Source organism: Somniosus microcephalus, chromosome 22 (assembly GCF_052327205.1).
Source record: "Somniosus microcephalus isolate GS21.2 chromosome 22, FLI_Smic_1.0, whole genome shotgun sequence".
Classification (NCBI taxonomy): Eukaryota; Metazoa; Chordata; class Chondrichthyes; order Squaliformes; family Somniosidae; genus Somniosus; species Somniosus microcephalus.
Window position 1 is genome coordinate 14906152 of NC_141008.1, and position 24479 is coordinate 14930630.

The window sequence follows — 24479 nt, forward strand, 5'->3', positions numbered from 1 at the left end:
TCGGGTCGGTCGCGGGGTGGAACCGGGGCACTGCGCACACCGATGACGTCATCGGTGTCGGCGCAGCGCTACCGGCTACCGCCGCCATTAACGCAGCGCTGAATATCAGCGCAAGCTCCTCTAGTGGCGCAAAAGCCCTCTTTGGGCGAAAACTGGGCGCAAAGCCTACTGAATTTCTGGCCCTGAGTGTCTCCGCTTCCACCACTTCCGTCAGCAGCGAGTTCCAGGTCCTCACCATTCGTTGCATAAAAAAGTTTTTCCTTACATCCCCCCTGTATCTCTTGCCCAAAACCTTAAATCTGTGTCCCCTAGTCCTTGTACCATCACCTAGTGGGAACAGCCTTTCCCCGTCTAGCCTATCCAAACCCGTCATAATCTTGTACACCTCAATCAAATCACCCCTCAACCTCCTTTGCTCTAATGAAAACAAATCCAGCTTCTCCAACCTGTCCTTGTAGCTAAGATTCCCCATCCCCAGAACCATTCTGGTAAATCTCCTCTGCACCCTCTCAAGGGCTTTTACATCATTCCTAAAGTGTGGTGACCAGAACTGGACGCAATCATCCAGTTGTGGTCTAACTAGCGCTTTATAAAAGTTCAGCATAACTTCCCTACTTTTGTACTCAATACCTTTATTTATGAAGCCCAAGATCCCATTTGCTTCGCTAACCACTCTCTCAATATGTCCTGCCACCTTCAGGGACCTATGCACATTAACTCCCAGGTCCCTCTGTCCCTGCACACTCTTTAAAACTGTGCCATTAAGTGTATATTGCCTCTCCCTGTTCCTTCTGCCAAAATGCATCACCTCACACTTCTCTGTATTAAATTCCATCTGCCACTTTCCTTTTTACTTTCACGGAACTGCTGTGTAGAATACAAAGTAAGTTTTATGATTCTAAAATGTGACTTTATCTTTTGATGGTGTGGGGGACTCAGAGATGGTAATGCCATTGAATGCCAAGTGGTTAGGCTCTCTCTTGTTGAAGATGGCCTGGCATTGTGTGGCTCGAATGTTGCTTGCCACTTATCTGCCCAAGCCTGGAATTTATGCAGGTCTTGCTGCATGCGGGCATGGACTGCTTCATTATCTGAGGAATTGTGGTATAGAGGTGTTACCTGTCTGTTGCAATTTATGCTACTTCCTCATACTTTTGTAACAGAGATTGGATTCCTGAGTGTCAAAAATGAGAATTCAGCCACAAGACTGGAGAAAAATGTTCAGTTTTCAGACAAATTAACATCTACTCTTTTTAGGAATGAAGACAAGAAACGATTTGAAGTAGTGAGATCATATACAGGTAAATGTGAAATATTAATATGCAAATAAATGAGAAATATTAATATATGGGTAAATGAAAAATATTGATATACAAGTAAATCATAGAGCACACAAGGAGGCCATTCGGCCCATTGTGCCTGTGCCGGGTCTTTGAAAGAGCTCTCCAATTAATCTCACTGCTCTTTCCCCATAGCCCTGCAAATTTTTCCCCTTCAAGTATTTATCCAATTCCCTTTTGAAAGTTACTATTGAATTTGCTTCCACCGCCCTTTCAGACAGCGCATTCCAGATCACAACAACTCGCTGTGTAAATAAAATAATTCCTCATGTCGCCTCTGGTTCTTTTGCCAATCACCTTAAATCTGTGTCCTCTGGTTAACGACCCTTCTGCCACTGGAAACAGTTTCTCCGTATTTACTCCATCAAAACTGTTCATGATTTTGAACACCTCTATTAAATCTCCTTTTAACCTTCTCTGCTCTAAGGAGAACAACCCCAGCTTCTCCAGTCTCCCCACATCACTGAAGTCCCTCATCCCTGGAACAATTCTAGTAAATCTCCTCTGCACCCTCTCCAAGGCCTTGACATCCTTCCTAATGTGTGGGGCCCAGAATTGGCCACAATACTCCAGCTGGGGCCTAACCAGTGTTTTATAAAGGTTTAGCATAACTTCCTTGCTTTTGTATTCTATAGGGCTAGAAATTCGGTGCATTTGCGCCCCTCGTTAGCGCCCCGGGTGGGGTGATACTTATTGGACGCAAACAACTTTTTGCCCAGGCGCGGCACTGCTAACGACTCCTGCTAAATTCAGCGGGAGTCTTTAGCGGCGGCGGTAACCGGTAGCACCCCGCTCCACAGGCGATGACGGTGTCATCACCGTGCGCAGCGCCCCATTTTTGCCCCGCCTGCAAAATTGGCTCGCGTCCCCTGAATCTGTGCTGAGTGATGAGAGCGACCGATTCAGGAAACAGAGTGGCAGGAGGCTCGCGGGGCGCTAACTAAAGGGGAGGCGACGGGCAGAGAAAAATAATCAGCCGACTTGTTGTGACCCGTTGCGTCTTTAAACGCAGGGTCCGTGCCGCGATCTGGCAGCCCTGCACTCCTCCTGAGTACCGGGCTGCTGGCAAGGCTCCCTGCTCCCCGGTGGTCCAGGTAGGGCCCCGCAGAGTTGTGGGCTTGGGCCATCCCCTTTAATGAGGGGAAGAGCCCTTCCATGCGGCAGTGTTACGTGACCCAGTGCGTAGCGCTGCAGAATGCACCGCTCCGATATTCGGGGTTAGCGCTCTAAGAAGGAAGTGAAGTGCTTGAATTGCCGTGCACCTCCCTCTTGGGGCGCTAAAACTGAAGTTAGCGATCGCCGGCGCTATTAGCAACCCAAAATGGTTGCTAACGAATTTTCCCCGCTATGAATAAAGCCAAGGATCCCATATGCTTTTTAACAGCTTTCTTTACTTGTCCTGCCACCTTCAAAGATTTGTGTACATTCACCCCCAGGTCTCTCTGTTACTGCTTTAAAATTTATCATTTAATTCATATTGCCTCTCTTCATTCTTCACCAGTTTGTCTATGTCCTCCTGAAGTCTGTTACAATTCTCCTCATTGCTTACTACATTGCTGAGTTTTGTGTCATTTGCAAATGTTGAAATTATGCCCTGTATACCCAAGTCCAAGTCATTAATATATATCAGAAAGAGCAGTGGTCCTAATACCAACCCCTGGGAATCACCACTGTATACCTTCCTCCAGTCTGAAAAACAACCATTCACCACTACTCTCTGTTTTCTGTCCCTTAGCCAATTTTGTATCCATGCTGCCACTGCCCGTTAATTCCATGGGCTTTAATTTTGCTAACATGTCTATTATGTGGTACTTTGTCAAAGGCCTTTTGAAAGTCCATATACACAACATCAACTGCAGTACCCTCATCAACCCTCTTAAAGAACTTCATCAAAAAACTCAATAAACTTAGTTAAACACAATTTGGCTTTAACAAATCCATGCTTTCTTTCATTTATTAACCCATATATTTCCAAATGCCAATTAATTTTGTTCCGGGTTATTGTCTCTAAAAGTTTCCCCACATCCTGACTGGCTGTAGTTTATCTCTCTCCCATTTTTTGAACAGCGGTGTAACATTTGCAATCCTCCAGTCCTCTCGCACCACTCCCATATCCAAGGAGGATTGGAAAATTGTGGCCAGAGCCTCCACAATTTCCACCCGTGCTTCCCTCAGTAATCTCGGAAGAATCCCACTCGGACCGGGTGACTTTTCTACTTTGAGGACTGCAACATTTTAAGTGCCTCCTCTTTATCTATTTTTATCCGATCCAATATCTCTCCTGCCTCCTTTACTGCTGCATCCTCTTCTCCAGTAAAGACAGATGGAAAATACATATTTTGTACCCCAGCCATGCCTTCTGCCTCCACAAAAAGATCTTTTTGGTCCCTAATTGGCCCCACCATTCCTTTGACTACCCTTTTAATATTTATATGTTTATAAAAGACTTTTAGCTCCCCTTTTATGTTAGCTGCTAATCTATTCTTATTCTCTCTCTTTGCCCCTCTTATTTCCTTTTTCAGTTCTCCTCTGTACTTTCTATATTCAGCTTGGTTCTCTACTGTAGATGAACCTTACATTTGTCATAAGCCTCATTTTTCTGTTTCATTTTAATCTCTATAACTTTAGTCATCTAGGGAGTTCTAGCTTCGGAAGTCCTTCCTTTCCCTCTCATGGGAATGTGTCTACTCTGTACCCAAACCATCTCCTCTTTGAAGGCCTCCCATTATTCAATTACTGTTTTGCCTACCAATTTTTGATTTCAATCCATCTGGGCCAGATCCCTTTATAGCTAACTGAAATTGGCCCTCCTCCAGTTAAGTATGTTTATGCTTGATTGCACCTCATCTTTTTCCATAACTATTCTGAACCTGATGCTATTATGATCACTCTTCCCCAAATGCACCCCCGCCCCGAAACATGCTCCACTTGCCGCATTTCATTCCCCAGAACTAGATCCAACACTGCTTCCTTCCTCGTTATTCTGGAAACACATCGACCAAGAAAGTTCTTCTGAACACATTTCAGGAATTCCTCCCCCTCTTTGCCCTTTACACTGTTACTATACCAGTCTATATTAGGATAATTGAACTCCCCCATTATCACTACTCTATAGTTATTGTATCTTTCTGCAATTTTCCTGTAAATTTGCTCCTCTACCTCCTACCCACTATTTGGTGGTCTATAGTACACACCCAGTAGCGTAATAGCTCCTCTATTACATCGTCCCTTTCAAGTCCTATAATAGTTACTTTGACAAATACAGCACGGTGGCATCGTGGTTAGCACTGTTGCATCACAGCGCCAGAAACCCGGGTTCGAATCCGGCCTCGGGTGACTGTCTGTGTGGAGTTTGCACATTCTCCCCGTGTTTGCGTGGGTTTCCTCCGGGTGCTCCGGTTTCCTCCCACAGTCCAAAGATGTGTGGGTTAGGTTGATTGGCTATGATAAATTGACCCTTAGTGTTAGGGGGATTAAATACGTGGGGTTACGGGGATAGGGTGGGATATGTGTTGGTGTAGGGGTTACGGGGATTGGGTGGGATATGTGTCGGTGCAGGCTTGATGGGCCGAAATGGCCTCTATCTGCACTGTTGTGATTCTGTGAAAACTGCCGTGCCCCTTCACTATTTTCCTGAATATCTTACAGCCAGGAATGTTAAGTTCCCAATCCTCCCCTTCTTTGAGCCCGGTCTCTGTTATTGTCACTATATCATAGTCCCAAGTGGCGACTTATGCCTGCAGCTCACCAACCTTATTTACCATGCTATGTGCATTTATGCACATGCATTCCAAATCCTTCTTAGACTGCCTTGCATTTGCCCCCTGTCTGCTCTCTCCTAATTCTGAACTATTCTTTACTCTAGTGCTATTCACCTCTCCCAGTCCTCTGTGCACCTTGTTTCTCCTCTCTAATGTTGCATCCTGATGCCCATCCCCCTGCCAGAAATATTAATATACAGGTAAATGGGAAATAACATTACATTTTATACAAGTAAATCAGTAATATATATGTAATATACACAGATAAATATAATTGAAATAACAACAGAAAATGCTGGAAAAACTCAGGCCAGGCAACATCCGTAGAGAGAAAGGGTTTCGACCTGAAACGTCGACTCTATTTTCTCTCCACGGATGTTGCCTGGCCTACTGAGTTTTTCCAGCATTTTCTGTTGTTATTTCGGATTTCCAGCATCCGCAGTATTTTGCTATCATAAATATAATTGAATCTTGTCCAGACTGATGATTGAAAGTCTTTGCTCTGTCCTACATGAAGTGAGTTTGGGCAGTTTCGAACCAGTTCCTAGTGGTCGTGGGCCCACAGCACAGACTGCCCACTGCTCAATGTGCCAAGAAATTAGCAACCTTGGCCAGAGTGGTCACAAGAACGATTAATGTGGGGAATGAATAATATACCCGCTCTGTAGGAGATGCTTTTCTGAGGTTAGGCTTGAGCAGAGCTTTATTCTGCATCTAGGAACGTAGGAACAGGAGTTGGATATTCAGCAGCTCGAGCCTGTTCCCCATTCAATTAGATCATGGCTGATCTGTGGCTCAACCTCATTTACCTGCCTTTGCTCCATATCCCTTGATACTTTCCTGCCGCTGTCCCAGGATTGAGTCCCTTCTGGGTGGGCCCATTAGTTCACACGTCTCCATCCTAGACATTAAGCTGCTGTGCACATTTCCACTGTTGCCTCACTGGGAGAGAAACTCACCTGAGCACATTGGCCGCATGACTGGCCTGGTTGTCCGCTCCTAGGTCTGGCTGGACCACCTCAAGCAATATCTCCACTCTCTTCCACAGCCAAATGCTCCCACTGCTCCAAAGTTATCCTGGAGGATGAGGACAATCCAAAATTCCCACTTCTTGACCACAAGCTGCGGCCTTCAACCCCTACCTCTCCGCTCCCTCCATCCGCACTTCCAATGCCAAGGGTGAGGAGCTCGTGGATTTTTTCATCTCTGACTATCCACTCGGCTGCCTCAGTCTCCCATTAATCCAACTCTACACTCACCTCTCCCAATAGTCCCTGTTTGAAAATTTTCAGTCAATTTCTGCCCTGGTCAAAATCCAATGCCATCCTGTGTGATTGCAATCGTGGTGTGCTATCATGGTCGACTACTTCATCCTCCTCCTTTGTTTCTCCTCTATGATCCATAGCCACACTTGCCATTGCTTGGTTCTACTCCTGCCTGTCCCAGGTAGCCAGCACATCTCCTGCAATGGTTTCTCCTCCCAGTCGCTTCCGAGTGCGTGAAGGTTAAATCCTAAGCTTCCTCCTATTCCTTGTCTACATGCTGTTCCTCAGCATCATTATCAGGAAGCAAGGGGTCTCCATCTGAGGACACTCAGCTCAACCTCTCCACTTCCCTCAACTCCTTGACCACTACTGTGCGGTCTGATTGATTATTCAATATCAAGTCATAGATGTGCCAGAGCTCTTCTCCCCTTTAACATCAACAAGACTGAAGTCATCCTGTTTGCTACCACCAAAACTTCTGCACCCCAGCACATGAATCCATCCTTCTCCCCCAACCTGAGCCCAAATGTACACAGCCTCAATGACTTATTTCACCCGTAACTGTGCATCATGTCTGGCTCATCACCTACTTCTACCTCCGACACCTGCTTCCAACCTTAACCTCACCCCCCACTGCTGCTGAAACCCTCATGCAAGTTTTTGTCATCTCTAGGCTCAATTCCAACAAGTTCTCCTTGCTGGTGTCCCAAGCTACAGCCAACAGAAACTCCAACTCATGCAAGACTCTGTTGCCTATATTCTATCAGCTTCCACATATATGCTGATGACACCCAGCTCTACCTCACTACTTTTCCCTCGACCCCTCCATGGTCTCTAAATTGTCTGACTGCTTGTCTGACATCCAGTTCTGGATGAGCAGAAATTTTCTCCAATTAAATATTGGGAAGACCGAAGCCATTGTTTTCGGTCCCTGCCACAAACTCGTTCCCTAGCCACTGACTCCATCCCTCTCCCTAAAATCTGTCTGAGGCTGAACCAAACTGTTCACAATCTTGGTGTCATATTTGATCCTGAAATGAGCTTCTGACCACATATCCGCAGCATAACAAAGACCGCCTACTTCCACCTCTGTAACATCGCCCGTCTCTGCCCTTGCCTCAGCTCATCCGTTGCTGAAACCCTCATCCATGCCTTTGTTACCTCTAGACTTGACGATTCCAATACACTCCTGGCTGGCCTGCCACATTCTACCCTACGTAAACTTGAGGTCATCCAAAACTTGGCTGTCCGAGTCCTAACTCGCGCCAAGTCCCGTTCACCCATCACCCCTGTGCTCGCTGACCTACATTGGCTCCCGGTTAAGCAGCGCCTCGATTTCAAAATTCTCATCCTTGTTTTCAAATCCCTCCATGGCCTCGCCCCTCCCTATCTCTGTAATCTCCTTCAGCCCCACAACCCCCCGACATATCTGCGCTCCTCTAATTCTGCCCTCCTGAGCTTTCCTGATTATAATCGCTCAACCATTGGTGGCCGTGCCTTCTGTTGCCTAGGCCGTACACTCTGGAATTCCCTGCCTAAACCTGTCCGCCACTCTACCTCACTTTCCTCCTTTAAGACGCTCCTTAAAACCTACCTCTTTGACCAAGCTTTTGGTCACCTGCCCTAATTTCTCCTTATGTGGCTCGGTGTCAATTTTTTTGTCTTATAATACTGCTTTGCAGCGCCTTGGGATATTTTACTACGTTAAAGGCGCTTTATAAATACACGTTGTTGTTGTTGCCTGCTGAGTCATGTTCCCCAATCACCCATGTCCTTGACTCCCCATCCCCAACATATTGAATTTAATCTCCCCATACCCATTTATAAATCCCTTCAGGGCTTTGCCCCACCCTACTTCTGCTACCTCTTCCGGGACCTACGTCAGTGTGCACCTTATGACTCTGGCCTCCTTTGCATTCCCGTCCGATCCCCCCCTCAAGCCATCTTCACTGGCACAGCCTTCAGCCATCTTAGCACACAGTCTGGAACTCTCTCCTTAAACCTATTGCCCTTGTTACCTCTATACCCATCTTCAGAATCCTACATCTTTGGCCATACCTCCAGTCACCTCTCCTAATTATCAATCTACTTTTCAGTTGTTTCAGCCATGGCTCAGTTGGTAGTACACTTGTCTCTGAGTCAAGAAGGTTGTGGGTTCAAGTCCCACTTCAGAGTCTTGAACACAAAAATTCTAGGCTGACACTCCAGTGCAGCATTGAGTGCACTGTCGGAGGTGCCATCTTTCAGATGAGATGTTAAACTGCGCTCTCAGGTTGCCGTCTGCTTTCTCAGGTTGACATAAAAGATCTCACGGCACTATTTCAAAGAAGAGCAGTGGAGTTATTCCCAGTGTCCCGGACAATATTTATCCCTGAATCAACATAACAAAAGCAGATTATCCAGTCATTATCACGTTGCTGTTTGTGGGAGCTTGCTGTGCGCAAATTGGCTGCCATGTTTCCTACATTACAACAGTGATTCTCACTTCAAAAAGTACAGCGCTTTGGGACGTCCTGAGGTTGTGAAAGGCACTATATAAATGCAAGTCTTTCTTTACTGCTCAGTGCCCAGTTCTCCTCTGTGAAGAACATTGGGAGGTTTCACTATTCTTAAAGGTAGTGAACGTCACAAGGTGTTGTTTTTATTGTCCGGCTTGTTCGTGTATTTTTTTTTACGCACACAGGTGGTAAAGGAGACAAGACAAGTTAGTCTGTGAGGTAGAACAGAGAGGAACAAAGGATAGCGAGATAGACCTTTGTTTCAATACTAAGTGTGAGGGTGGGTAGCTTAAGACTTGGGAGTGGAGCAAGTTTGGGCCCAGACACAATGCCAGAGTTTGTATGGCTTGGTGGAAAGCTGCCTTTATATGTCAAAGACTAAATCAACGTCGGTACACGTTAAATAACAAAGTATTCAGGGAATAATTCAGTTTGTATTACCTTAAGTTTTTACTGAGTAAAATGTCTTTATTTTCTTCCCAGTGTCACGACCAGAACAAGTTCCGAGGCCGGAGCCAGAGACTGAGTAAGAACCGTAGGGCAAAATATGATCAATAATGTAAAAAAAAGAACTTGCAGACGACACACATCAAACTATTTCCCTCCGAATTGGCCAGATGTGAAAATGTTAAGTGTGCGTGTGCTATTGTTGTGAGCTGCTGAATTTCTGGTCGATTAGTTAAGCACAGGAAGCAAGTTTATTAATCGTTAATGACATGTTTCTAACCTCTTTCAGAAATGTGGATGCCTCAAATGATTCAGCTTCACACATTTACCAGGGTATGTATGAAACAGATTCCGAATCCCCTTAAAGGGGCAGTCGATGTTAATTACTCACTAATACCAGTACATCTGCCCTAATACTCACAGACAAAAAATATCCAATTGTCCTCTTTCTGTCTCTACTTGTCTCTTGCCCTCTAATTCTTTATGTCACACTCGCTCTGTCTTCAACTCTATCTCACTCTCTCTCTATTTATAACCTCTCATTTTTCCTGTTATCTTTGTGTATCTCTTTCTCTTTGCCTATGCCTTTTTGTCTCTCACTCTTTCTCTTTTTGTAAGTCTGTCCTTTGTCACTTTTTCTCTGTATCTCTTACTCTCTCCCTGTGCCTCTCACACACTTTCCCTGACCTTACTACTGACCCTTCAGGTAGAACTGCAAAGTTAGTGATCCTACAACAGAGTGTCAGAGGAGGAATGTCACTCCTTTTAAATAAAGAAACATAGTACTCAACACTTCATTCCCCTATCTTTTGCTAAGCTCCTTTAAGATACGTTCAGAGTTGCTGCTGCTCTTGATTGGTGACCTGCTAGAGGTGAGGACTGAGCTGGTCTTGGCCGTGATGCTCTGCACAGTCAAATATCCCACCATTGCTCACAAATCTCACGCCAGTGCTAAATACCTAGGATCACACGTGAAGAAAGAGCAATTGGAGCGGGTAGAGGGGAGCAATCAGTGTCCAGTGAACTGTATCATAAGGACATAAGAATCAGGAGCAGGAGTAGGCCATACGGCCCATCGAGCCTGCTCCGCCATTCAATAAGATCATGGCTGAACTTCTCCATCATCTCCACAGCAGACAGCTCCTTCAGGATGGGGGTGAAGGAAAATTGGGGATGGAGGGAATGGACTGTAGTATTAACTCTTACTGCAACCAATGTTAAACTCCATTCCCTTTTCTAACAGCTGCAGATATTGTGCCAGACTATGGGAATATAACTGTTGGTAAGTGAAAGATTTCTGCAGTGTTGTTGTAATGGAGCATAAGTGAGGGCTGGAGGTTGTGGGTTACCAATGTGAACTCTCAGTGATGACAAAATCCATAACATTTGATTTACATGTTCATAATGTTTCTATAATATCACTTATTTTTTCCAAATCCAAGAAAAGTCAGAGGAGGTCATTATTAAACTGCACAAGGCCCACCTTGAGCATTGGGTCCAATTCTGGTCAAACCCACCTTGAGCATTGGGTCCAATTCTGGTCAAACCCACCTTGAGCATTGGGTCCAATTCTGGTCAAACCCACCTTGAACATCGGGTCCAATTCTGGTCAAACCCACCTTGAGCATTGGGTCCAATTCAGGTCAAACCCACCTTGAGCATTGGATCCAATTCTGGTCAAACCCACATTGAGCATTGTGTTGTATGTGCCTTTAAGAGCAATTATGGTGTATGTGCCTTTAAGAGCCCCAGGTGTGCGTAATGCCGGTAATTGCCACTTGGGCTATATAAGCCTGTGTATTGTGTATATCCTTTAGAAACCCCCCCCAGACTTGCTTAGTAAATACCTATGAACCAACTCCTGTCTTCAGTGTCTTTATCTACACACGGACACTACAGTGGCGACGAAGTGGAAACGGACTTACCTGCAATTCGGCAGCACCTCAAGGACATCGATTCCTCCAGCGTCCAGAAGACTCAAGGAAGTAAGAGAAACTGTGGTTTCACCAGCTGGCCAAGCTGGTGACAGGTACTGCACTAATCCTTCCTGGGCGTCAGGCTGGAGCTCCAGCGGCGGGCTCTACAGCTGAGACAGGCAGCGAAATCGGAGGCAAGCAATAACGGACTGGGAGGGTGCACTCGAGAGACGGCCGGCGCGGCAAGCAGGTCGGCGTTTAGACCTCCGTCGGGAACGAGTCTCCAACAGTGAATAAACGGAAACCACAGCGTTGTTATCGGTAGCAGCGGCGGGAAAGCGCGGGAAGCGCCATATCGTTGCTACAGAGAGGAAAAAAAAAAAAGCGCGGGAAGCGCCATATCTTTTCTGAAATGCCTAAATCTGGTAATATTGAGGCTTTTGATGGCGAAATACAAGATTGGACCACATACGTGGAAAGAGTAGAGGTTTATTGCACTGCAAATGGAATAACAGATGAAAAAAAAGCTTCAGTACTTCTGAACTTAATGGGCGCGAAGACATACGGGCTGTTACGAAATTTAATCACTCCAGCCAAACCAAAGGACAAGACTTTTAAAGAAATTGTTGATACCCTGCAGGAGCATTTAAACCCAACACCGCTGCTGATAGCGGAACGATTCAAGTTCTTCAAGAGAAATCAACACAAGAATGAAAGTAACGCTGATTACCTAACCGAATTAAGAAAGCTATCAAAGTACTGCCAATTCGGAGCAGGACTATCGGATTATCTTCGAGACAAATTTGTTTGCGGTCTCTTAAGTGAAGGAACACAAAAAAGACTGCTTTCTGAAAAAGATTTAACATTGGACAAAGCTTTCAGTATGGCTGTATCATACGAAGCAGCAGCAAAAGGAGCTGCAGAGATACAACAAGAGACACAGGACTTCGGCACCCATAAAATGACACAGGAGTTCGGAAGATGTTATCGCTGCGGCAGATCCACCCATAACCAGAGGGACTGCTGGTTCAAGGGCAAAGCATGCAGGCAATGTGGTAAGATTGGACACATTGCACGGGTATGCCAATCTGGACAAAATAAATCCACTGACAGAAAACAAAAAATCAATAAAGAAAAATACAGGAAGGTACAAATGATGACGGACAATAGCTCCGAAGACCAGAATAGCGATAGCGACTCCGGAAACAAGAGACTAAGCTGTCTCAAATTACATAATGTACTTGCCAAAGAGGATTACCAAACCATTTGGGTTACCCTCACAGTAGCAGGGTCCCCAGTTAAAATGGAGCTAGATACAGGATCAGCTCTAACCGTAATAAATCGACGAGATTACAAGAGGCTATTTTCGCATATACCTCTAAAAGACACATCCATTATCTTAAAAACATATACGGGGCAGAAAGTCTACCCCAAAGGAAAAATAAGGGTGCCTGTGGTATACAACGGCAAAGAAATACAAAAGTTGTATTTATACATTCTACAAGATGGTGGTCCACCGTTGTTGGGACATGAATGGATAAGGAAGATACGTTTAGACTGGCACTCCATTCAGGCACTGACGGTGACCAGTAAGGAAAAAAACAATGATGACATCATACCTGAACGATTAAAAGACATCTTGGCCAACGCCAAAGAAGTGTTTCAAGAGAAACTAGGAACCTTGAAAGGCATCACCGCCTCAATAAAAGTGGAAGATACAGCAATTCCAAAATTTTTTAAGGCAAGACCGGTGCCATACGCAATACGTCCGGCAGTCGAGGCAGAGCTGAAGAATTTGGAAAAGGCAGGCATATTATCCAAAATAGATTGGAGCAAATGGGCAACACCCATCGTTCCAGTCATGAAAAAAACATTGAAAAATAACTCTGAGGAACAGAAAAAAATTCGCATCTGTGGGGACTTTAAGGTGACTGTAAACCCGGTCCTTCACACGGTACAGTATCCTCTTCCGAGGATAGAAGATATTTTCGCCTCACTATCCGGAGGGAAACGTTTCACAAAAATTGACTTGGCACAGGCATATCTACAGATGGAGGTTGAGGAGACCTCTAAAAAGTATCTCACAATAAACACACACAAAGGCCTGTACCAGTACAATCGACTGGTTTTTGGAATAGCATCAGCTCCAGCTATCTGGCAAAGAGCTATGGAGCAAGTCCTGCAAGGGATTCCGGGGACTCAATGCTACCTAGACGACATCCTTATAACAGGAGAAAACGACAACGAGCACCTTGCCAATTTGGAGCAGGTGCTCACTAGGCTGAAAGAACGGGGCCTACGAGCAAATCGCCCCAAGTGCGAATTTTTCCAAAATCAGATATCATATTGTGGCCACATAATTAATAAGGAAGGGTTGCATAAGTCACCTGAAAAAATTGAAGCAGTTATAAAAGCCCCAGCACCTGAAAATGTTTCACAATTAAGGTCATTCCTGGGATTAATAAATTACTATCATAAATTTTTACCGAACTTATCAACTATTCTACACCCTCTTAATGATCTTCTACAGACAGGAGTGATTTGGAAATGGAACGAAGACTGTAAACGTGCCTTCCATAAATGTAAAGACTTAATCACATCCGAGAAAATTTTGGCTCATTACAACCCATCACTACCAATCAGACTGGCGTGCGATGCATCCCCTTACGGCATAGGAGCGGTATTGTCCCATAGATTCCCTGATGGCTCGGAACGGCCGATAGCTTTTGCGTCACGCTCATTGAACTCAGCTGAGCGTAACTATGTCCAGATAGACAGGGAAGCACTCAGCCTGGTATGGGGAGTGAAGAAATTCAACCATTACCTACACGGACAAAAATTTACCTTGCTGACTGACCATCAACCCCTCATCTCCATATTCAACCCTAAAAAAGGTGTCCCCATTATGACGGCACAAAGACTACAGAGGTGGTCCCTTTTTCTAGGGGCACACCAATACAACATTTAATACAAAGGGTCAAAACAGCATGGGAATGCTGACGGTTTATCACGCCTACCGTTGCCAACGATAGAAGAGGCGCCTACAGTAGACCCAGTAGAGATATTCCACTCTACCATAGTGGAATGTCTACCGGTGACAAATTCTGCCATTGAAAGGGAGACAAGAAATGACCCTACTCTCTCACGGGTCTACGATTTAACAGTGAAGGGGTGGCCAGCACATGGCGAACCACTGTTGCCAGCATTCTCGCAAAGAAGAGAACAGCTGTCAGTGTGCCGAGGAACCTTGATGTGTGGATCCAGAGTGGTGATTCCACCCAAACTCCAGGATAAAGTGCTAAAGGAGCTTCACGAGGGGCATCTGGGTGGAGTGAAAATGAAGAACCTAGCTAGGGCGTTTGTATGGTGGCCAGGTATCGATGGAGACATCGAAGACATGACCAAGAGCTGCCTAGGATGCCAGAAGGTCCAAAATGCTCCGCCACAGGCCCCTCTACATCCATGGGAGTGGCCCTCATCTCCCTGGCAAAGGGTGCACATCGACTTTGCTGGTCCATTTATGGACTCAATGTTCTTAATCGCAGTTGATGCACACTCCAAGTGGCCGGAGGTAATAAAGATGTCCTCCACCACCACGGAAAAAACCATCACAGTATTAAGGACCATATTTGCCAGGAATGGGCTGCTGGAGCAGATATGTTCTGATAATGGACCGCAATTTGTGTCCGAAGAATTCAGAAAGTTCTTAAAGAACAATGGGGTAAAGCACTACACGTCCGCCCCATACCATCCCGCCACCAATGGATTGGCTGAAAGGTTTGTCCAGACCTTCAAGAAGGCCATCAAGGCCATGGGTAATGAAGACATAAAACTTCAGCACAAGGTGGATAACTTCTTATTTGCATATAGGAATGCAACGCATATGGTTACTAACCAAACTCCCGCCATGATGTTCTACAATAGAAACCTAAGATGCCGGCTGGATTTGGTCAAGCCCAACATCCGAAGGGACGTGGAGAACCGGCAGTTTCAGGGCATGAATGAAAGGCCAACTAGGGCCTTCCAGATAGGCCAACCGGTTTTGGCCCGGGACTACCGTACCGAGAAATGGCAGCCTGGAACTATCTGCACACGATTAGGACCACTGATGTATACCGTGGACATCGGAGACAGCATAATAAGGCGCCATGCTGACCAAATCATCAAGTCATCCAAAAAGGGACAACCTACACCACCACTCTATACATCTAACGATGAAGTAGAGATACCCATATCTACCTCCGATCCGGTGATACTGGAGCCCGATGAACCCGACACTGGCCTTCAAGCCGAATCAGCCTTGCCAGAAGAACCTACTACACCACCAGAAACTACTACACCCCCGAGGCGTTATCCGGACCGAGTCAGGAAGCCTCCTGAGAGACTAACTTATAATTAATTAATACAGCAATGTATATTATTTTGCATATAACATGTAATTAATAATTACTTAAAATATGATGTACTAGTTAGCTAGAAGGGGAGGAATTGTGGTGTATGTGCCTTTAAGAGCAATTATGGTGTATGTGCCTTTAAGAGCCCCAGGTGTGCGTAATGCCGGTAATTGCCACTTGGGCTATATAAGCCTGTGTATTGTGTATATCCTTTAGAAACCCCCCCCAGACTTGCTTAGTAAATACCTATGAACCAACTCCTGTCTTCAGTGTCTTTATCTACACACGGACACTACAAGCATTGGGTCCAATTCTGGTCAAACCCACATTGAGCATTGGGTCCAATTCAGGTCAAACCCACCTTGAGCATTGGATCCAATTCTGGTCAAACCCACCTTGAGCATTGGGTCCAATTCTGGTCAAACCCACCTTGAACATTGGGTCCAATTCTGGTCAAACCCACCTTGAGCACTGGGTTCAGTTCTGGTCAGACCCACCTTGAACATTGGGTCCAAATCTGGTCAGACCCACCTTGAGCACTGTGTCCAATTCAGGTCAAACCCACCTTGAGCACTGGGTCCAGTTCTGGTCAGACCCACCTTGAACATTGGGTCCAAATCTGGTCAGACCCACCTTGAGCACTGGGTCCAATTCAGGTCAAACCCACCTTGAGCACTGGGTCCAATTCTGGTCAGACCCACCTTGAGCACCAATTCTGGTCAGACCCACCTTGAGCACTGGGTCCAATTCTGGTCAGACCCACCTTGAGTACCAATTCTGGTCAGACCCACCTTGAGCACTGGGTCCAATTCTGGTCAGACTACACCAAGTAAACTGTGAAATTCTGGTCGCCAAGAAACATGTGATGTTCAAGCCCTGAAGGCATTGTCGATATGAGCGTCAGGGGTTCTGAGTTATAAGGAAAGACTCGAGAGACTTGGGGAGTCAACCTCCTTGAAGCTTCTCCTGCTCTGCCTCCATAACTGGCGGAAATCCCATTTACCCATGAACAGGGTTTCCATCGAAGTCGTGGCAGTGGAGTGGGCGAAGCCCTGAGGAAATTCAGCACCTAGAAAGGATGTGCCTAAGAAATGATCTTATAGAGGGGTACAAAATAGTAAATGGTATGGAAAAGGTTAATCCTTTAAATCAAAGGCTGTGATTAGGACAAGGGAACACAGGAAGAGGTCGTCTTAATTATTTGCAAATTTGTTTTAATCTTGCCAAATTTACTAAGCAAGTTTATTCCACCTAAAATAGATTGGGTCATTCTGCCCGAATGATTGACTCCTAGTCCAGCCTTCCCCGTCAAGAATTGTAGGAGGCCACCAAGATGTAAATTAAGATGAGAGAGAAGCAATTTAACAGCCAGGTATAAATTTCTACCTCCCTGCAATTGGCTTTCGTTCTTACCGATGCAAAGTAATCTTACACTTCTGTTTGTTTCAACTCCCTTTCCAAGAACGTATTGGGGGCAAGGAAAATTGGGTGGATGTATAACAGGTTGCCTATCCGCTACACTCCCGCCCCTCCCATTTTACTCCCACAATGTTTCCCACTTTTCTATTGACCCATTTGGCAAACAAGACCAGCTTTTATATCTGTAGCCGTAGCCCTAAGTGAACACACCATTCGTTTGAGGAATGCAAAGCATTACATCTAGGGGCACACATCTATATTTTATTTTGCATAGTATAATGTCCCTTTCCTTATTAACAGCCCATTCCTGGATCTACCCTGAGCAGCACCATTGCGAGTATATAGAAACCTGTTCCATGATGGTCAGAAGGTTGTAGGCAGTAATACAGATTTAGGGCTTCCTTCTCGCAATTAGTGACATTAGCCGGGCTGTCACTTCTACGCAGTACTGAGGGAGTGCTGCACTGTCGGAGGTGCTGGCTTTCGGATGAGACGTTAAACCGAGGTCCTGTCTGCCCTCTCAGGTGGATGTAAACGATCCCATGGCACTATTTGTAAGTTTTCCCCGGTGTCGTGGCCAATATTTATCCCCCAACCAACACCTAAAATAGATTACCTTATCATTTATCTCATTGATGTTTGTGCAAATTGACTGCTGCATTTCCCTGCAATAAAACTATATTTCAAAAGTACTTCATTGGCTGTGAGGCACTTTGGGACATCCTGATGATGGGCAAGGTGCTATATAAATGCAAGTTTGTTCTTTCCTTTCTTTCTTTATCTGAATCCTAGATGGATTGTTGTCGTGCAATGCACTCGCACCAGGCCATCCTCTTCTACTGCTGTATGGATCGGTTCTTCTGATTGTTCTGATGTGGCTTCCAAACATCCTGTTGCTTGTTAATAGAGTTGTTGGCGGGCTGCCACCTGTAGAAATTATTATTACGATAAAGTAACAAGATCTGTTCTCTTCCAGCAAACAAACATGATGAACTAGACCAGAGTTACATGTAAGTCACCGTGAGTTTTGCATTGTGTGTTTTTTATATAAACTGTAGTTGGGATTCTTTCAGGTGTAGCAATGGCGTCTGAGAATAGGATCAGGCAGAGTGGGTAACTGAGAAATATAAAACAACACGGGGAAGGAGGAAGACCGCAGAAAGATTTTAATGATCAGAGACATCCTTTCACAAACTTATATTGCAGAACTCACGTTAGAAATGCTGGTGATGTGCCGGGGGGGATGGGTGGGATTTAGAGTGTGGGGATGAGGGGTAAGGGGAGGGTTGTTCCCCATTCCCATTGCTGCTGTGTGATTCAGTGATACTTCCTCCCTGTGTAAACTCTTCACCGGCAAATTTTCAACCTGTTCATTGTTGGATGGATGCTGGAAAGAAGAGTTGGGCTCAATGCGATGTCGAAGGACTGAGAGGTGCGCTAAATCTGGAGCATTGACCTCCTGTGTGACCCAGTCGGGAGTGATGGGATACAAGGCTGCTGCTGTAGGGATCTGAAGTGGAATGAGTTTGTGTAGTCTCAGCCCAGTTCCCACTGGACGTCCCTGGCAAAAACTGGCTAAATTGACAATCGCACCCAGAGAGGCCGTGAGAGTGACCAATGGGGAAGATGGCCCAATTCACAATGGGGCAGCAGGAGAAATTGGATTTAATGCAGTGGAGGGATTTTTAAGGGCTTCCATGCAATCATAAACATCCTTGCCATTTTTCTCTCTTTGCTCGAGGTTTTGAGGGTAATTTTCCACTTGAACGGAACAATTGGTGGCAGTGAATCGCCCACTCGTTCTTCCGCTCCATTGAAGTTGATGGAAAAGAAAATTGGGTAGGGTGTATAGGAACAGGAGTAGGCCATTCAGCCCCTCGAGCCTGTCCCGCCATTCTATTAGAGCATGGCTGGTCTGTATCTCAACCCCATTTATCGGGCGGCTGATTCACTACACCAATTGTTCACCATCGGCAAAGGTGCAAATTATTCCCAACCCAGCTCTTTGCCGGAGTCAGTTCCACGAGCAGCAAGCACCTTTTGGTAGCTCGCTCAGTACCTCCTTCATCATAACCCTGGACAGGGAATGGCACAAGACTGAATGTAGGACCATCACGTTTCACCTGCACTTTCAGCAGAAGCTGGCGTATTTCCCATGGTCTACACTGGAATCCCAGTTACTGAGACAGCACTGGGTAGGTCTACACTGGAATCCCAGTTACTAAGACAGCACTGGGTAGGTCTATACTGGAATCCCAGTTGCCGAGGCAGCACTGGGTAGGTCTACGCTGGAATCCCAGTTACTGAGACCGCTCTGGGTAGGTCTATACTGGAATCCCAGTTACTGAGACAGCACTGGGTAGGTCTACACTGGAATCCCAGTTACTGAGACAGCACTGGGTGGGCCTACACTGGAATCCCAGTTACTGAGACAGCACTGGGTAGGTCTACACTGGAATCCCAGTTACTGAGACAGCACTGGGTAGGTCTATACTGGAATCCCAGTTACCGAGGTAGCACTGGGTAGGTCTACGCTGGAATCCCAGTTACTGAGACCGCTCTGGGTAGGTCTATACTGGAATCCCAGTTACTGAGCCGCACTGGGTAGGTCTATACTGGAATCCCAGTTACTGAGACAGCACTGGGTAGGTCTACACTGGAATCCCAGTTACTGAGACAGCACTGGGTAGGTCTACACTGGAATCCCAGTTACTGAGACAGCACTGGGTAGGTCTACACTGGAATCCCAGTTACTGAGACAGCACTGGGTAGGTCTATACTGGAATCCCAGTTACCGAGGCAGCACTGGGTAGGTCTACACTGGAATTCCAGTTACTGAGACCGCTCTGGGTAGGTCTATACTGGAATCCCAGTTACTGAGCCGCACTGGGTAGGTCTATACTGGAATCCCAGTTACCGAGGCAGCACTGGGTAGGTCTATTCTGGAATCCCAGTTACTGAGCTGCACTGGGTAGGTCTATACTGGAATCCCAGTTACTGAGACAGCACTGGGTAGGTCTACACTGGAATCCCAGTTACTGAGACAGCACTGGGTAGGTCTACACTGGAATCCCGGTTACCGAGGCAGCACTGGGTAGGTCTACACTGGAATCCCAGTTACTGAGACAGCACTGGGTAGGTCTATGCTGGAATCCCAGTTACCGAGGCAGCACTGGGTAGGTCTATACTGGAATCCCAGTTACTGAGACAGCACTGGGTAGGTCTACACTGGAATCCCAGTTACTGAGCCGCACTGGGTAGGTCCATACTGGAATCCCAGTTACTGAGACAGCACTGGGTAGGTCTACACTGGAATCCCAGTTACTGAGACCGCTCTGGGTAGGTCTATACTGGAATCCCAGTTACTGAGCCGCACTGGGTAGGTCTATACTGGAATCCCAGTTACCGAGGCAGCACTGGGTAGGTCTATTCTGGAATCCCAGTTACTGAGCTGCACTGGGTAGGTCTATACTGGAATCCCAGTTACTGAGACAGCACTGGGTAGGTCTACACTGGAATCCCAGTTACTGAGACAGCACTGGGTAGGTCTACACTGGAATCCCGGTTACCGAGGCAGCACTGGGTAGGTCTACACTGGAATCCCAGTTACTGAGACAGCACTGGGTAGGTCTATGCTGGAATCCCAGTTACCGAGGCAGCACTGGGTAGGTCTATACTGGAATCCCAGTTACTGAGACAGCACTGGGTAGGTCTACACTGGAATCCCAGTTACTGAGCCGCACTGGGTAGGTCCATACTGGAATCCCAGTTACTGAGACAGCACTGGGTAGGTCTACACTGGAATCCCAGTTACTGAGACAGCACTGGGTAGGTCTATACTGGAATCCCAGTTACTGAGCCGCACTGGGTAGGTCTATACTGGAATCCCAGTTACCGAGGCAGCACTGGGTAGGTCTATTCTGGAATCCCAGTTACTGAGACAGCACTGGGTGGGCCTACACTGGAATCCCAGTTACTGAGACAGCACTGGGTAGGTCTATGCTGGAATCCCAGTTACCGAGGCAGCACTGGGTAGGTCTATACTGGAATCCCAGTTACTGAGCCGCACTGGGTAGGTCTATACTGGAATCCCAGTTACTGAGACAGCACTGGGTAGGTCTACACTGGAATCCCAGTTACTGAGCCGCACTGGGTAGGTCTATACTGGAATCCCAGTTACCGAGGCAGCACTGGGTAGGTCTATTCTGGAATCCCAGTTACTGAGCTGCACTGGGTAGGTCTATACTGGAATCCCAGTTACTGAGACAGCACTGGGTGGGCCTACACTGGAATCCCAGTTACTGAGACAGCACTGGGTAGGTCTATGCTGGAATCCCAGTTACCGAGGCAGCACTGGGTAGGTCTATACTGGAATCCCAGTTACTGAGCCGCACTGGGTAGGTCTATACTGGAATCCCAGTTACTGAGACAGCACTGGGTAGGTCTACACTGGAATCCCAGTTACTGAGACAGCACTGCGCGGGCCTACACTGGAATCCCAGTAACTGAGACAGCACTGGGTGGGCCTACACTGGAATCCCAGTTACTGAGACAGCACTGGGTAGGTCTACACTGGAATCCCAGTTACTGAGACAGCACTGGGTAGGTCTACACTGGAATCCCAGTTACTGAGACAGCACTGGGTAGGTCTATACTGGAATCCCAGTTACCGAGGCAGCACTGGGTAGGTCTACATTAGAATCCCAGTTACTGAGACAGCACTGGGTGGGCCTACACTGGAATCCCAGTTACTGAGACAGCACTGGGTAGGTCTATACTGGAATCCCAGTTACTGAGGCAGCACTGGGTAGGTCTACACTAGAATCCCAGTTACTGAGACAGCACTGGGTGGGCCTACACTGGAATCCCAGTTACTGAGCCGCACTGGGTAGGTCTATACTGAAATCCCAGTTACTGAGGCAGCACTGGGTAGGTCTACACTAGAATCCCAGTTACTGAGACAGCACTGGGTGGGCCTACACTGGAATCCCAGTTACTGAGACAGCACTGGGTGGGCCTACACTGGAATCCCAGTTACTGAGACAGCACTGGGTAGGTCTACACTGGAATCCCAGTTACTGAGGCAGCACTGGGTAGGTCTACACTGGAATCCCAGTTACTGAGACAGCACTGGGTAGGTCTATACTGGAATCCCAGTTACCGAGGCAGCACTGGGTAGGTCTATACTGGAATCCCAGTTACTGAGCCGCACTGGGTAGGTCTATACTGGAATCCCAGTTACTGAGGCAGCACTGGGTAGGTCTACACTAGAATCCCAGTTACTGAGACAGCACTGGGTGGGCCTACACTGGAATCCCAGTTACTGAGACAGCACTGGGTGGGTCTACACTGGAATCCCAGTTACTGAGACAGCACTGGGTAGGTCTACACTGGAATCCCAGTTACCGAGACAGCACTGGGTGGGTCTACACTGGAATCCCAGTTACCGAGGCAGCACTGGGTAGGCCTACACTGGAATCCCAGTTACCGAGGCAGCACTGGGTAGGTCTACACTGGAATCCCAGTTACTGAGACAGCACTGGGTGGGCCTACACTGGAATCCCAGTTACTGAGACAGCACTGGGTAGGTCTACACTGGAATCCCAGTTACCGAGGCAGCACTGGGTAGGTCTACACTGGAATCCCAGTTACTGAGCCGCACTGGGTGGGTCTACACTGGAATCCCAGTTACCGAGGCAGCACTGGGTAGGTCTACACTGGAATCCCAGTTACCGAGGCAGCACTGGGTGGGCCTACGCTGGAATCCCAGTTACCGAGCCGCACTGGGTAGGTCTACACTGGAATCCCAGTTACTGAGACAGCACTGGGTGGGCCTACACTGGAATCCCAGTTACTGAGGCAGCACTGGGTAGGTCTACACTGGAATCCCAGTTACTGAGCCGCACTGGGTAGGTCTATACTGGAATCCCAGTTACCGAGGCAGCACTGGGTAGGTCTACACTGGAATCCCAGTTACTGAGCCGCACTGGGTAGGTCTATACTGGAATCCCAGTTACTGAGACAGCACTGGGTAGGTCTATACTGGAATCCCAGTTACTGAGACAGCACTGGGTGGGCCTACACTGGAATCCCAGTTACTGAGGCAGCACTGGGTAGGTCTACACTGGAATCCCAGTTACTGAGCCGCACTGGGTAGGTCTATACTGGAATCCCAGTTACTGAGACAGCACTGGGTAGGTCTATTCTGGAATCCCAGTTACTGAGACAGCACTGGGTGGGCCTACACTGGAATCCCAGTTACTGAGACAGCACTGGGTAGGTCTACACTGGAATCCCAGTTACTGAGCCGCACTGGGTAGGTCTACACTGGAATCCCAGTTACCGAGGCAGCACTGGGTGGGTCTATACTGGAATCCCAGTTACTGAGACAGCACTGGGTAGGTCTACACTGGAATCCCAGTTACTGAGGCAGCACTGGAAAGGTCTACACTGGAATCCCAGTTACTGAGGCAGCACTGGATAGGTCTACACTGGAATCCCAGTTACTGAGACAGCGCTGGATAGGTCTACACTGGAATCCCAGTTACCGAGGCAGCACTGGGTAGGTCTACACTGGAATCCCAGTTACTGAGGCAGCACTGGGTAGGTCTACACTGGAATCCCAGTTACTGAGACAGCACTGGGTGGGCCTACACTGGAATCCCAGTTACCGAGGCAGCACTGGGTAGGTCTACACTGGAATCCCAGTTACTGAGACAGCACTGGATGGGTCTCCACTGGAATCCCAGTTACTGAGGCAGCACTGGGTAGGTCTACACTGGAATCCCAGTTACTGAGACAGCACTGGGTAGGTCTATACTGGAATCCCAGTTAACGAGGCAGCACTGGTTGGGCCTACACTGGAATCCCAGTTACTGAGGCAGCACTGGGTAGGTCTACACTAGAATCCCAGTTACTGAGACAGCACTGGGTGGGTCTACACTGGCATCCCAGTTACTGAGCCGCACTGGGTAGGTCTACACTGAAATCCCAGTTACTGAGGCAGCACTGGGTGGGCCTACACTGGAATCCCAGTTACTGAGACAGCACTGGGTGGGCCTACACTGGAATCCCAGTTACTGAGGCAGCACTGGATAGGTCTACACTGGAATCCCAGTTACTGAGACAGCACTGGGTAGGTCTACACTGGAATCCCAGTTACTGAGGCAGCACTGGGTAGGTCTACACTGGAATCCCAGTTACTGAGACAGCACTGGGTAGGTCTACACTGGAATCCCAGTTACTGAGACAGCACTGGGTGGGCCTACACTGGAATCAGTTACTGAGACACCACTGGGTGGGCCTACACTGGAATCCCAGTTACTGAGACAGCACTGGGTGGGCCTACACTGGAATCCCAGTTACTGAGACAGCACTGGGTGGGCCTACACTGGAATCACAGTTACTGAGGCAGCACTGGGTGGGCCTACACTGGAATC

General features: G+C 47.2%; 1 protein-coding gene across 2 annotated transcripts in view; it reads left to right on the top strand.

Moving 5' to 3' along the window:
* LOC147102053 (linker for activation of T-cells family member 2-like) overlaps positions 1-24479 on the top strand; it is a 134084-nt gene that overhangs the window by 95165 nt on the left and 14440 nt on the right. Inside the window, exons 4-8 of one of the 2 annotated variants that reach the window (XM_085964203.1) lie at positions 1258-1301; positions 9348-9390; positions 9601-9644; positions 10555-10593; positions 18017-18050. In XM_085964203.1, the coding sequence (XP_085820329.1) occupies positions 1258-1301; positions 9348-9390; positions 9601-9644; positions 10555-10593; positions 18017-18050 (204 nt within the window). The remainder of the gene's footprint in view (positions 1-1257; positions 1302-9347; positions 9391-9600; positions 9645-10554; positions 10594-18016; positions 18051-24479) is intronic. The other variant, XM_085964204.1, reaches the window with a different exon arrangement.